At 45.0% G+C, this 14,759-nt stretch overlaps 1 protein-coding gene across 9 annotated transcripts in view; it reads left to right on the top strand.

The window, feature by feature from the left end:
- TMEM131L (transmembrane 131 like) overlaps nucleotides 1-14,759 on the top strand; it is a 159,352-nt gene that overhangs the window by 142,289 nt on the left and 2,304 nt on the right. For 5 of the 9 annotated variants that reach the window (XM_032332746.1, XM_032332747.1, XM_032332744.1 and 2 more), the window contains 7 exons: nucleotides 4,248-4,372; nucleotides 6,050-6,216; nucleotides 7,252-7,434; nucleotides 10,074-10,152; nucleotides 11,309-11,391; nucleotides 12,042-12,162; nucleotides 13,202-13,293. In XM_032332746.1, the coding sequence (XP_032188637.1) occupies nucleotides 4,248-4,372; nucleotides 6,050-6,216; nucleotides 7,252-7,434; nucleotides 10,074-10,152; nucleotides 11,309-11,391; nucleotides 12,042-12,162; nucleotides 13,202-13,293 (850 nt within the window). The other 4 variants (XM_032332751.1, XM_032332745.1, XM_032332749.1 and 1 more) reach the window with 4 other exon arrangements.

Raw genomic sequence — 14,759 nt, 5'->3', positions numbered from 1 at the left:
AGGCCTTGCCTTTTCTCTATCCCAGGAGCGCAGACTCGGCTTGTATACAGTCCCAGTAATTGGGTAAGCTCCTCCTTCCTTTTCTGGTCCAGAGCCCGTACATCTGAAGATGGCAGCCAGCCCTGCAGGAAAGCTGCGGGGAGTTGGAGGATCTGGGGACCGTAGACCCCATCTTTTTTTTTTTTTTTTTTTTTGGCTGTCTCCGTGACTCACACCCAGCTTTGCTAAAAGCTCTTCTTTAAAACCCTGTGAGTATGCTTTCCATTTCATTGTTCATTTGGAGAAATCGTTCTCAATAAACACATTCCCAAGGGCAGTACTCAGTGTTTGTTTTTCTTGTACATTCTTAGGGCCTAACTTTGCAGCTTAGAAAATTATATAAATCTGTCTATAGTATGTGGAAACATTCCTCTAGATTTATTGGCAAAGAAGGTTGAAGCCCAGATTTGAGAGCTACAAACTAAATTTTAACCCTAACCCTGCTGTTTTATTTTTTAAAGCAGATTTTTCTTTCTCTTAGAAAAGGAACTCATGATTATTACAGTAGCATAGAAAAGGGGGTGAGAAAAGTCTATACAAAATGAAATACTTTGTACATTTTTCTGTATTTTTCATGCAACTTTTTAAAAAACTCAGGACCATCATTATGTATAGGTAGCTTTCTTAATAATGTTATAATTCTATACTTTCTCATGTTCAGAACAAGGGGAACTTTGTTTCCAGTGGTTATATAACATTCCATCATTTAACTATGCTCTAATCCTAAACCATTCTCTTGCGGTCAGACATTAAAGTTATTTATAGCTTTTTATTTTCATAAATAGCACTCTGATGATTTACATTGTTCTGAAGTCTTCCCTAGATACCTAAAGAATCCTTGTTAGAGATTTCTAGAAGTAGAATTGAAGAGTGTCTTCCTGCGTGCCCCAGATTGTTTTCTGGAAAGGTGGTCCCAGTTCTCATTCACATCAATGCCATGAGGCAATGCTGGCTTCCCACCAGCACTGTGCATTCATTGTTCCTTGCAAAGAATTGGTCAGTGTGATGGGAGAAAGTTTTCATTTTCATTCCAATTAGCATCTCTTACCAGGGAAAAGTGAGTGCTTTCCTTCCTTTCCTTTTTTGCAAAATTCTGAAAAAATAAGTAAAAAAGTCATCCATCCAAAATCCTACCCCTGAAATCTCTCCTTCCCTCGCTCCCTTCCTCCTTACCTTCTTTCTTTCTTATAATTTGGAACTGAGTATCTCACCCAGTTCCACTTGTGCTGCCCAGAGGCAGACTCTGTTAAGAGCCCTGTCTCCCTAGCCCTCTCCCGCTCCAGCGGGAGGCTAGTGTCTGCAGACACAGACAGGCAGTATAAACACACTTGTGTTTTTTAAAACCAGCACGGAAAGATGAGCTACAAGCGGATCTATAATTTTCCTTTCCTAAAAGCATACTTTATTGTTAAATATTTTGGATGGAGTCTTCATGGTTTTTAGCCTTTTATATTTCTTTTGCAAATTTGCATGTCATGTGCTTTGCCCACTTTTCTGTTGCCCGTGTTTTTCTTATTTTCCGTCAGAACATATGGCACGGTATTGACTCTGCCTATCAGAAGCAATGTGTGGTTTTTTCCCTTCGTCTGCCCTTCCCTCTTATTTTTTATTTGCTGTTACTTCTATACAGCAGCTCGAAGAATGTTTTGTGGAGTCAGTGATTCCTCTCCTTTGATTTCTTTGTTTGCTTTTATTGAAGTTTCAGGAAATCTTTTTATTTGCCCGCCGCGTAATCAGTGAAACTGTTCCTTCTAGCAGGGATTTCCAAGAACTTCACGAGTTCAAGTAATTCAATAACGTGAGAATAGGACATCTTCTATAAAGTGCTGGCTCTGTGTCAGGTTGTTTGCTTCTCACAACAGCCTGTTGAAGAAGATGCAGGAAATGGAGGCAGAGAGAAGCTGAGTGACTTGCTCAAGATCGCACAGCCAGTAAAAAGCGTGGGGTGAGCTTCAGTCCAGGCTGTTTGACCTCAGAGCTGCAATCTTACTTGCAACTCTCCCTGGGCTCTTCCCCTGGTTGGGCCCACCTCCCCCCTCTTTGAGACTCCCTCTCCACCAAGAAGCAAAGAGCCAGAGTCTCCTTTTATTCTCCCTTTCATTTCGTGACAGGTCTGTTGCTTTGGGTCTCTGGTGTCCTCCCCTGCCCCCGCCCCCCACCATCTGCTACATCCAGGGCTAGCCTGTTCACCTCGAGCGCATCCGGGGCCCTTCCTCACTGCTGTTCTTCCCTCCCTTGCTTTCCCCCACCACACGCACGTGTGCACACACACACAAAGGCCATTCACTCGTTTTTCATTCCTCCATATGTCCTCTGTCTCTTCCCCCTTTTGTCCACACTCTTTTCCGTGCCCTACTTTGCTCATGGATGTTGCTTCTCGTTCATTCCACACACCCGAGTCCAGCGTGCTGAGCACTCTTTGGGTAGTCGCTCTGGCTCATATTCAGAGACAGCAACCATGCCTCGGACCGCCCTGTTCCACGTCTCTGTAGTCCCTCTGGTTTGCACAGAATGGCATCTCTCACCAGACTGATCGGAGAGAGGCAGCCAAGTGTCATAGTGGTCGCTGACCAGTTCACTCTTTCTCTGACCCCTCTTAGAAACAGAACCTTTCTTTGTATGTGACTCTCGAGGGACAGAAAGGCTCAAGGACTTGTGTGATGAACAGTTTTTCTTGGCCCCAGGAGAAGGGAATCCTTTTCTCTCCCAAAGCTGGAAATATACAAGGACCAGTACATGAATAAATACGGTAGATAGCCAATGTTTAACTTTGGAGAATGTCTGATCATATGTTATTAATGTGTTTGTTGAGCCTCAGACTTCAGCAGTTAGCATTAAGATCCTGTAAGATAGGGCTTTGTGTGTTTAACCTCTCTTGTTTTTAGAATACCTTCAGAATCAGAAAAAAGTTAATACTTAACATACTTAACATAAAGTTAACATACTGGGGGAGAAACCAAAGGAGTATTAAGGAAAAAACGAAAATCCCTTTAGTCTGCCACATGTGCAGTTACAATTTCATTTTCTGACTAGTGTGTATTGTAGTAAGCCTCCTGCTTTAATAGATACCTGAGGCTTTGGGTACCTCAGATCTGTAACATGTAGGCATTTGAAACCTCTTATTTTTCTTCTTCCAAGTCATGTGTGTCAGCCAAGTTTATGTTAGAACATCCTGCATTTTCCAGCTCTGATTCTTGGACCAACCTTCTCAAAAGAGAAGGTAAAATGAGCTGGGCTTTATTCTTTATGAAATGTGAATCCTAAGGGTCCATAGGAATATACTCACCGAGTTGGGGGATTTGCTTCTGGGAGGTCCCCGAGGATGCAATTTTTGGGGTCTTCATTTGCGAGCTCTGTACCACCTCCCACACGACTACAGTACCTGAGCTTTAAAGGGGCAGAGGGGTGGAAGGAAGCGAGAGAGAGTATAAGAGGACTCAAGGCAGGAGCTGCTTCAGAACGCTCTCGGGCAGGGGACTTCTCCCCTTGAGCCAGTTAACAGACTGTGCCTAACATAAAAGGAAAAGGCCCAAATTAAAAAAACAATTACGTGTGTGTGTGTGTGTGTGTGTGTATAAATAGGCGTAAATATATACACACACATATGTAATTTTTAAAAATTTGTGTACACACACATATAGAATGGATAGATATATATGTATTTCATGCTAAATTAAGATTTGCAAAACCACATTTAAAAAACATGAGACACATTCTTATTTACAAAAGCTTAAACTATTTGACGCACTCAATGGATATCGGCTGTCTCCGAAAGTTTTTCCGTAAACAAATAAAAACAGCACTGGACGAATCAACCCTCCGTTGAGTTTTTACATGACTTTTCTTCGGTAGTAACTCATGTGAATTGCACATACCAAATTAACAGGTGAAGTCGGAGAATTTATTGCTGCCAAAGTTAACAGCAAGCTGACCCTAAATTGCTAACAGATGTTTTTCCTTTTTAGCCCCTTTGGAATTCTGTAGGCAACAATTGTTTCTTCTTTTTGCCTAGAAGAGAGGTAGAGAAGGCAGGGGAATGAAAACAGACTGGAGATTGAGAAATGTATGTCTCCATTTTCACCAGTGTTGGAACATTCTGAATTTGTATAGAGTTGTTCTGCGAAAGTTTAAAAAAAAAAAAAAAAAGTTTTTTGAAATGTACATTTAGTCAGTTTAAACCTTTATTTAAGGTTTCTTTTTTTCTGTAGCAGGAAGATCCTTATAGGAAGAAGAAGCTTCAGGAGAAAAAAGAAGGAAATTTACAAAATTTAAGTTGGAATAAAACTCGAACGTGTAGAAAAAACAAGAAACGGGGTGCTGCTCAGGTCTTGAGGTGTGTTCATTTTTACAGTCCCTTTAAAATGTTCCTTTGTTTTTTTTATTCTATAATTTTACACCTAGCTGTTATCTTTTGGTCTTATTTTGGTGATGTTGGATACTGAGAATAGAATATTGACGAAAAAGTCTGTTATTAAAATTAATATGTATTCTGGTTATATTTTCCTTTATATTATTAACTACCTGAAAGTGAATAGATTTTTTGTCTTTTAACCTTAAAAAAAGGCTCGAAGCTACAGGAGGTTTTAAAAAGAAAGAGCACGAGGCCTGCTCTGTGCCCCAGCTTTCAACCGGCCCGTGAAGGGCCAGAGGGTTCCTGAGGCAGGGGAGGGTGAGATCAGCTGGGTGCCGGCAGGCCTCCCCTTTCCCACGTCACCCTCGCGCATGTAGTGAAAGAGAAGAGTCACCATTCCCAGAATCTGAGGTTCAGTCCCGCAGAAGCTAGGTTCTTACACAGTTGGTAAAGGACAAGCCGGAATTGGTATTCTCCTTTGGAAACCTTGCTTCCTTGGGTTACTCATCTCCCTGAGCTTTTGTTTGCTTATCAGTAAAATGAAGGCACTGGGTAGTGTTTATGCGGGAATCCCCTGTATTTTTTTTTCAACAGGTCAGCAGTACCAACATTTTTTTTTTAAAGATTTTATTTACTTACTAGAGAGCACAAGCGGTGGCCAGGGAGTGGGGGGAGTCACAGAAGAAGGGAGAAGCAGACTTGCCGCTGATCAGGGAGCCCTGTCCCTGTGCCAGGCTCCATCCCAGGGCCCTGAGATCATGACCTGAGCCGAAGGCAGATGCTCAGCTGACTTAGCCACCCAGGCGCCCCAGTAGTGCACACATTTTGACTTCAAATCCACCTGGGGGTATAGTCTCTGAATTTTGATTTCTTGGGTTAGACTTCTAAACACTCAATATGTGCCCAAGTCAAGAGACTCCAGTAGAGATTCTTTCTCCTGCCTTTTCCTCCCTGAGTCCACGGATGGAGCTTTTCTGGTGTCTCTTACACTGACAGTGCCTCCTTCAAGGACCATAGTTTAATTTAGGGAAACAGTTCTGGCTCCCTAACTCTTGTGTGTGACTGTCCTTTAGCGGGGAATTAAAACCTAGCCCCTGGGCTTGAAAGCCTCTTTCCTCCTGAGTAGTCCCTCCATCTTCACTAACTCTGGCTTTTGCTCCTTTTGAGTTCTCTCATCGGGGGATTTCTTTCTTGTAGGCTCAGCTAGGTATTTGCATGTGTTTCTGCCCAAGTGTTCTCTAGTGGCTCCAAATCTTCCTGTGGAAGGGGCCCCACCTTGCTACAGTAATGCTTGTCGTGGGAAGGAGACTCCGCAGCGCAGCCCACTTGGGGAGGCAAGGACCACCGCATGGGAAGCACATACGGTGCTGCTAATGGGGCTGTCCCTAGGTCCCGAGGCGGCTGCAGCCTGGAGCTGAGAGCCAGTGATTCGGCATTGTCATGCCAGCAGCTCCAATAAATCTTTAAAAAAAAATAATAAAACAGCAAAATCTTAGTCTTTTTTTTATTCCTCTCTAACTTAGTGTCTTCTCCCCCAAAACCCTAAGAAAAGAGGTCTTGAGTTGTCCTAGGTTCATAGTTTCAGCTCTGATAAGTCTCCTGGATATCAAGGATGGATGGATGATAACATTCGGATGTGACCTTTTTTGATTCTTGTAGGCCTTCCGAGCAGAGTGAATTAAAACTTGTGTGTAGTGAATTTGAAACGTCTGAGCTGAGCGGTGACATCAATGTCAGAAACTGGTGTATACAGGAAAATCCTGGGGAAGTCTGTAAGCCAGATGCTGGCGTTGGAAGCAGCTTACCAGCTACACAGGGAGAGGCAGGTATGTAACTACAGCGAGTGGTGAATGCTTCTGTCGGAAGTTCGGTTCCTCCAGGAAGTATCCTGTGTAAAGCCAGGGGTGTTGAGGAGATTATCACTTTCCAGGCACCTTAGCTTATGGAAGCCCGAATGGACCGCTGTCAGGATGAGACTGGAAACCTGTTTTGAACCTGGACAGCCTCGAGTGTTGCCTCCTCCTACCTCCTCCTTCCCCGAAAACCTGGCCATTCTCCACTCTCCCTCTGCAGAGTGCTGAAGGCACAGTGCTTGCTTACTCTCAGGGGTTGACCAGGAGAGAACTGTCTTCTTCTCACACACCTGAGCCAGGTGGTTCCTTGGTTTCCAAGAATGGCTGGGCAGTGTCTCTGGGAGTGGGAGGTAGAGGGCCCCCAGAGCTAGGTCCAAGGGAGGGCAGAGAATGGTGGGAGGCTCAAGGGCCATTGAAACTGACTGTACATGTGGGGGAGGTGGTGGGGAAGTTGTCATCCTCCCGGCTAGCACCTGTGTCTCCAGACACACGTCCACATCAGTGAGAGCAGGCTGGCAGACACACAAGCTGACAGAGTTAGCGAGTTTCTCTTTCTGTCCTCTCATTCATTCCCTTGACACACCTGTGCCTTTTTGGTCTTACTGGAAGTTCTTTCTACCCACACATAAATAATACTTGGAAGCTCTTCGTGGAAGTCTTCATAAAAGCGAGGGGCATATTACCTATAAATTTCCAATCTGGTTGAGCAGCTGTTTGCCTCCCTGGAGTGTTTATTTCCAGAACCATCGTTAAATCATGGTTATCATTGGTATGGACGGCCTGAGCCCCGTACAGGTGGGAGTGTCCAACCCATAGGCAGAGTACACAGAGCTCATCACCCACCGTCCCTTCAGGTCCCCTCATTGGTCTCAGGTAACTTCTTCCTTCTCCCTGGATGAGCAGAGGGAGCCAACCCTGAAGCTGAGCGTCCCCTCTCTCCTTTGAGGAGACATGGCAGCTAGAGGAAAATTGTTTAAATGAACGTGATGTCTCTCTGCCTTCCTACAGAGGGCTACTACCCGAAGCCTGGGAAGAAGTGTGTGGAGAAGCCTTGCTCTGACTCCAGCTCGGACTGCGGCAGCTCCTCAGGCAGTGTGCGGGCCAGCCGGGGCAGCTGGGGCAGCTGGAGCAGCAGCAGCTCTGATGGGGACAAGAAGCCTGCGGTGGGCCCTCCGCACTTCCTGCCAGCTGGTGAGTCCTAGGGGACGCCCGGGCCCTCTGAGCAGACCTCCCCGTTGGCCTGCCTCCCCCCATGCCCTTGAGCCCTGTACCAGGCCTAGATCTGCCTTCCAAGCCTGGATCTGCCTTCCAAGCCTGGAGCACACACAGGACTGCTGACTGGAGTATTGACTTAGCTGTGGATTTGATTCACTCTCTTGATTTTTCCTCCTTCCTTTTTCTCCCCTCTGCATCCCATCCATCATCATCATCATCATCATCATCATCATGTCTATCTTTGAACTGGTTTAAAGAACGTCTACATTTGTTTCAGTACTTGTACATTTTTATTATGGTAAAATAGTTGTAACAGAATTTACCATTTTTAAGTGTACCATTCAGTGGCGTTAAGAGCACTCCTGATGTGTAACCGCCACCACCATCCATTCCTGGATCTTCTCATCAGCCCAGACAGACTCCACACCTTTAAACAAGGGCCATCTGGTCCCCACTCCCACAGCCCCTGAAGCCTCACCACCACTTCCTATCTCTGTCTTCCTGTCTCCAGTGATTACTCTGCTGTCTAAGTAGAATCACACAGTGGTTGTCCTTTTGTATCTGGCTCACTTCACTTAGTGTAATTTCTTCAAGGTTCATCCATCCTTTCTTTTTAAGGCCCAGTAATATTCCATTGCAGGTATATGCAGCATTTAAATCATCCATTCATCTGTTGATAACCACTTGAGGTGTTTCCACATTTTAGCTCTTTGAACAGTGCTGCTATGAACATTGATGTCCTCTCTTATTTTTGAGAAATTTGAAGATTTGGGAAAATTCAAGAAATTAACTTACTTTTGTTATATTTACCCTTTAAAAAATTTTTTAAAATTTAAATTCAATTAATTAACCTAGAATGTATTATTTGTTTCATGGGTACAGGTCTGTGATTCACTGGTCTTCTATAATACCCATTCATTAGGTTTTTTTTTTTTTAATCCTTATAGTTTGTCCCACTTTGGCTTCCTCAAGAGAATCACTGTCCACTCTCATGAACTTGGCATGTATTCTTTTAGTCCATATTTTGTTTACCTGCATACGTCCATCAACAGAGTATAGAACGTTTGTGACTTACGTAAAGGAAATCGTACTTCAGTATATCATTCTGCGTCTTGCTTCTTTCACTCGGTGTTTTTAACCTCCATGACCATATAAAGATGGAGTTCATTCCTTTTCATTGTTGTTTTCAAAATAGTAAACTTAGTCTTTGTGTGAGGAAACGCTGATGAGATTGAGAAGCTCACAAGTGTGAGGCCTTGGTTTGCCGGTCACACTGGCATGGCTCCCACACAGCCTTGAAAGGGAGAGCCAGTGGCCCTGGGCTCAGAGGGGTTGGCAGCTTATACCACACCCCAGTTTGCTCACCACCCAGAAACCCTGTCTTCTCCTCCAGACAGGCTGGCTGCTTCAGGCCACCTACAGCTCCCTTCAGCAGGCTCTGGGCTGTCTCTCTTCTCTGTCTCCTCCCAGTGGTGAGACCAATAAAAGAAGGTCTTTTCTGAGAGATGGGGCACAATAGCCATAAAAACCTACATAAGGCACCCAGGTGTGTCTTCAGGCTGTGTTTCTTTATCAGCTTCCCCAACCCCCAGGAGACTTTGAGACATTGTTTTCTTAATGATCCTCCATAAAATTTTAATATCACTGATATGCACTGTTTATTACTGGGTACTGTGCTTTAGGCACAAAAAGATAAGATATTGGTGCCCAAGAAACACAGCAGTCCTGCCCCCTCTGGGGGACACTGCCATCGCCCACAAGGAGACACGCACAGACTCAGATGAAGGCAGGCAGGCCCAGGTGCTGTGAGAGCGGGGATGCATGTGGCCTGAGGGAGCTTGGTTTTCACAGCCTACACCAAGCACAGCTCCATCCACCGCTGAAGACAAAGGTTGCCAGACAAAGCATAACTCAAGGTTTTTAAAAATCAGTCCTCAGTAACAAAGAATAGAAGTGCTGCTTTAGCTTGAGAAAGGCCAACGGGAGCAAGATGATAATAATTATTGATGGTGTTGCTGTACAATGGCTTAACATGTAGTTTGTAAGTTGTCTGAAGGTTATATACTATTGGGAAAATGTCCCCAGTATAATTAATGGTGTAAGAGACCGTAAAGACAAAGTACATATGAAGCATGACCCCAGCTTTCCACACATGTATACACATAAAAGAGTTTGTAAGGAAATATAACTCATGCTGAACGGCAGCATGATTGCAGATGAATTCCATGTTTCTTCTCTAAACTTATGTTTACTTCCATAGACTTCCTACAGTGTCACTTACAAACTGCAGGGGTCGATTTATATAGCAAGATTTCTTTTATCAAAAAATCCCTATGAGAAACTTACATAATATTAATGGTTTCAGCTTTTTTCCACAGTTGAAACACTGTGAATCTGAAATTCATAGATTTAAATGTTGAGTTTTTAGTAAGTATTCAGTGAAAAGAGAAATATAATAAAGATTTTTAAAAAATGAAATTACTGAATATGAAAATCAGTCAGAAGTGAGAAGTCGCTCATTTGGGGTTAGTGATATTAGCAGTGTGCACTTTTAACATAGTACAGTTAAATTAAACTTGCAAAACCTTGTGATAATTGTTTTTGCTTTTACACAGGAGATAGTGTTCCGCAAAACGACTTTTCTGCAGAAACTCCCATCTCCTTGAATCTTTCTCATAACATCTGCAATCCCACGTAAGTTTCTCACTCTCTTGCTTTGACAGCGTGTTTTATATACTTACTGTTTTTTCTGTCATTGTGCTGCTGCTTTGTAGTTAGTTCTGCAGTGGAAATAGGAAAGATTTTTAAGAATGAGAGAGAGTAACTTCCAATTTTGCTAATAATTCAGCAAGCAGGATCCTTCTGGGTACATATGTTCCTTGTGGAGATGTCTCTGGGAGCCCATTACTGCCAGTGATATAGCCACATTACAACACATCCCCTTTCTGGGGGGCCTGGATGGCACAGTTGGTAAAGCGTCTGCCTTCAGCTCAGGTCACGATCTCAGGGTCCTGGGATCGAGTTCTGCATTGGGGCTCCATTAGGCTCCAAGCTCAGGCTCAGTGGGGAGTCTGCTTGTCCTTCTTCCTCTGCCCCTCCCCTAGCTTGTGTGCCTGTGCTCTCTCTCATACAAATAAATAAAATCTTAAAAAGAAAAAAAACAAACCCATCTCATTCCTGAAAGCAGAAAGAGAAACAGCAGTTATTGCAGGGATGGGCATCATTCCCTCCTCTGGAACTTAAAATAAAATGGAGCCCTGATGATGCAGGGAGTTTTGCAGGAACAAGCAGGTACTGACATGGTTAGGACTCCCACTGTGTGATGGTTGCTGCCCCATCAGACAAAAGAGACGAGTGGCTCTTATTGAGCAGGACAAGAGGAAGGGACGCAGTAAGCAGAGGGTTTTCGAGGGAGAACGTGATCATGTTTCCATGGGCTCCAGTCACATGGTGAGAGGACAGGGGGCTGTTGTTACCATTAAATAGATGCACGTGTGAAAAAGGAGGTTCGGCAGAGGGGGTGAGGCAAGCTGTCTGTGGGGTGTCTGCAAGCAGGGAACCTACGCTAACTCAGGACTGACTCCACTCAGCACTGCCGGCCGGTGCTGGGCAGACGGGAACCTGCCGTGGGCCTCAGTTACACTGATTTTGTTGTTTATTAAAAACAGGCTTTGCTGGGTCTTGGAAATTTGGTAACCTTAACCCTTTTCTGGCCATGTACCTTTGTGTCTCTAGCATTTATGTTTCTTGACGGAAGAATTCCTGTAAAACTCAAGACATGGTTGAATAGAGTTGGTACATCCTTTTACAGAAGAAATCGTAGATCTTCATTTTCTGGCTTTCTCCACAGAAACATGAATGATCTGCCACAGTATGCAGAACCTCCCTGTCCCAGCCTTCCTGCCGGGCCTACAGGTGTTGAAGAAGATAAAGGTAGGGCAGACTCTCACTCCAGACACCAGCCGGGGGTTCCTCCACATGGCAGGACAGGGAGCTTGTGGAGACGAGTAGGTTGGGGGCAGGGGCTGGGCCCTCTGGTCCAAGCCGTGTCACTGGGCTTCCATGCACCGGCCCCTCAGGACCCGTGTCATCAGGGGCCTCTGACTGTACTGCCTCTGCCTTGTAGGCGAGGCTCTTGCATCTCCTGTCTCTTCTAGTGCCTGCTTCCCGCATGGCTAGGGTCGGGGATTGTGGCAAGATAAGCCTGGTGCTTACTCCCGATGGCATCATTGAGCTCTAATACACTTGTTTTTGCATGTATAAATTCTGCTAGATGTGAAAACTGCCCTCCATCTTGGAGCCGACTTTGAAAGCATGGGCTTCTGTGCCGTTCTTTGGATACATTTTGGACTTGCTATGGTTGAATTGTCAGTGGAACAGTGGCATTCTCCTTAGACCCCATCTTCCTGCTGTATACCTGAAAGTATATCCCAAAAGGGATCAGGGAAGGCAGAAATGGTCAGCATGTGTGGGTGACTTACAGGAAGTGTTTTCTAGAAGTAGAGAAGGAATGTTGTAGAAAGGATGGGATGCGGGCTGAGGAGGGAAGAGGGTAGATTGAGAGGACTTGTTCTCTTCCTCAGGTCTTTACCCAGCTGGAGACCTGTGGCCCACGCAGCCTGTGTGTGTGACAAGCAGCTTCAACTGTGCTGTGGAGAACCGCGTGCCTGGCATGATGCAGGGCCCAGCTCCCGTGCATAATAGGTATGGACTCCCTTCTCTGATCATTGCCTTGCTTAGCGCAAGGACTTGCTGAGGGGATTGGAGTTCAGTCTGTTAGATGGGCCTTACAAAACTGGGGGCCAGGCTTCCTTCCCCAGTGCACCTCAGCTGGATATCTCCATCTGCCTGTTGGAGTTGCACTGTGGTGTCTTAGAAAACAAAAAGCAGAAGGGAGAGAAACATGAAAGGAAAGAAGAATAACAGAGCTGTTGACCACATCATCACTTTCCTCAAGCTGAAAAGATGGTCTGTTAATAGAGGCTGATTTGAAAACACAGTCACTCACGATTCCTACCACCTGATGGAGCAGTGCTTTCCACTTTTCCATGGCATCCATCATGAACACATTTAAAACATTAAGAAAGATCAGATAGTTTGCATATTGAGAGGCCGTTCCACTCGAGCTGTTTCTTTAATTCGCTGTTGGATGTCAAAGACGTTCAGCAGTGAGAACGTGATAAAATGTTGGCATCTCTGTCTCATCACAGAATCTGAAGTTTTCTTTTTTGGTTCCTTTATTACAGTGGTATTTACTCTTTTTTATCTGTCATGAGATTCCGGTTTGTAACTGTGATCAAAGTATCTGTTGCGAATCAGTCTTGATGGTTGTGGTTCCCCCCCTCAACCTCCTGGACAAACAGCGACCCTGCTTGGGGGTGGGGCACTTTAGAGCAGTACCTGCAGGTGTTGGCCAAAAGTCTTGGGGTAGTGCAGTCCTCTCCCAGAGTGCTCCAAAAGCCACAGCCTTGGATCTGCCTTGGGTTAGAGTTAGCCCACCTGGGTGACCAAGGAAGCAAGCTCTTCGCCTGAGCCGTCCATCCTACCAGGCCGAGTCATTGGTGGGGAACGTTTGGTCGGTTGGGAAGTCTTTGATCCCATGACTCAAGAAAGTACATCTTTTCTCTTCCAAAACTGAGGGATGAGCAGTGATTAGGGTGCTGGGTCACAAAATCGTTTTCCTCTTTCTTTACATGGTCTTTTGACGTCCTGTTTCTGAAACGAGACCTTTTGTGTTTTATAGCAGTTTCATTGACTGGAGTGCAGCCTGTGAAGGCCAGTTCCCCAACGTGTACTGTCCATTGGAACTGAATGATTATAATGCCTTTCCGGAAGGTAAAAGCTGCTTGAACGATCTGATGCCATTCTTTTACTCAGAAAAATCAAAGCAGGAAGCATGTGGGCCTGAGGCATTAACTGCAGAAGAACGTACTTTCTTAAAGCAACTTAGATGTAATTGACACAGAACATTGTATTAATTTTAGGTATATGACATAATGATTAGCCTTTGGTACGTACTGGGAAGTGACGTGCAGTCTAGTCTAGTCATTGCCCATCCTCGAACATGGTCACAAATGTTCTCTCTTGTGAGGAAAACTTTTAAGGTCTCTCTTAGAGCATCTTACAAATACATGAGAGGATATCGTTAATAACTCTGCTCACCACGGCCTTACATTATGTCTCCAGTCCTGACTCATCTTATCACTGGGAGTTTGTACCGTTCGAGCACCTTAGCCCATTTTGCATACATCCCACTCCCCTCCACCCCTGACCCCTGCCTCTGAGAACCCAGTCCATTCTCCATATTCATGAGCATGGTTTTTGGTTGTCATATGTCTGCTAGGAATGTGCCTTTAAAAACAAAACAGATGAGCATAGGGGAAAAGAAGGAAAGATAAGACGAAATCAGAGAGGGAGACAAACCACGAAGACTCTTAACTCTAGGAAACCAACTGAGGGCTGCTGGAGGGGAAGTCGCTGGGGGGATGGGGTGAATGGGTGACAGCCTTAAGGAGAGTGCGTGATGTGATGAGCACTGGGGGTTACGTGCAGCTGGTGAATTACTAAATTCTTCCTCTGAAACTAATCATACACTCTATGTTAATTACATTGAATTTTTTAAAAAAAGAAAAATGCGCCTTTAACAGTGAGAACCTTTGAGAATGACCTTACAGGCAGCTGCCGAGTAGCTTCATGTGGGTTCAGTTGTGCAGGCCTGCCGTGTGTAATTCAGATGGCCTCAAAAAGCCCTGTCAACCTGGCTGTCTGGGAGTTTCTGCAAGCAACCCTGATCTATTTAGTCCTTTGGATTTGGTAGACCTGGGTCCCTTGGATTTCCATGGACCTAAGATTGTAAATTATCCTTCGGGAGTTTGAGGCTTTAGATGTTTGCTATACTTTCCAGGCAGACAAGTCCTGTGTGGAGTGGAAACATGCACGTGCTTATTCCTCAGCAGGGTCCAACTCTTCTGACCCTGAGTGGTGCCGCAGAAAGATGGAGTGGAGAGCCAGGAGGGGAAACTGGGGGAAATGGCTGGTGCTTGGGCTCAAGCATTGGTAATGATAAACAATAATAGCTGTGAGATTTCCCTGATAAGCTGCAGAATGTTCTTCTTATATATTACAGAGCGATCTTATATATTAAAGAGCCCCCATAGTGGGGCTACCTGTTCAGGGAAGCTCTAAGTGGCCTGAGGAGATGGCTCTCACTGGAGTCTGATACCTGCCTTGCTCCATGCTAACCACAGGGGTATGTTGTGGTGACATCCTTCCCAGGCTTGGGAGGCTCCTGTGTATCACAG

Source organism: Mustela erminea, chromosome 2 (genome assembly GCF_009829155.1).
Source record: "Mustela erminea isolate mMusErm1 chromosome 2, mMusErm1.Pri, whole genome shotgun sequence".
Lineage (NCBI taxonomy): Eukaryota > Metazoa > Chordata > Mammalia > Carnivora > Mustelidae > Mustela > Mustela erminea.
Note: the sequence above shows the minus strand (reverse complement) of the source record. Positions and strands in the feature narration are given on the sequence as shown.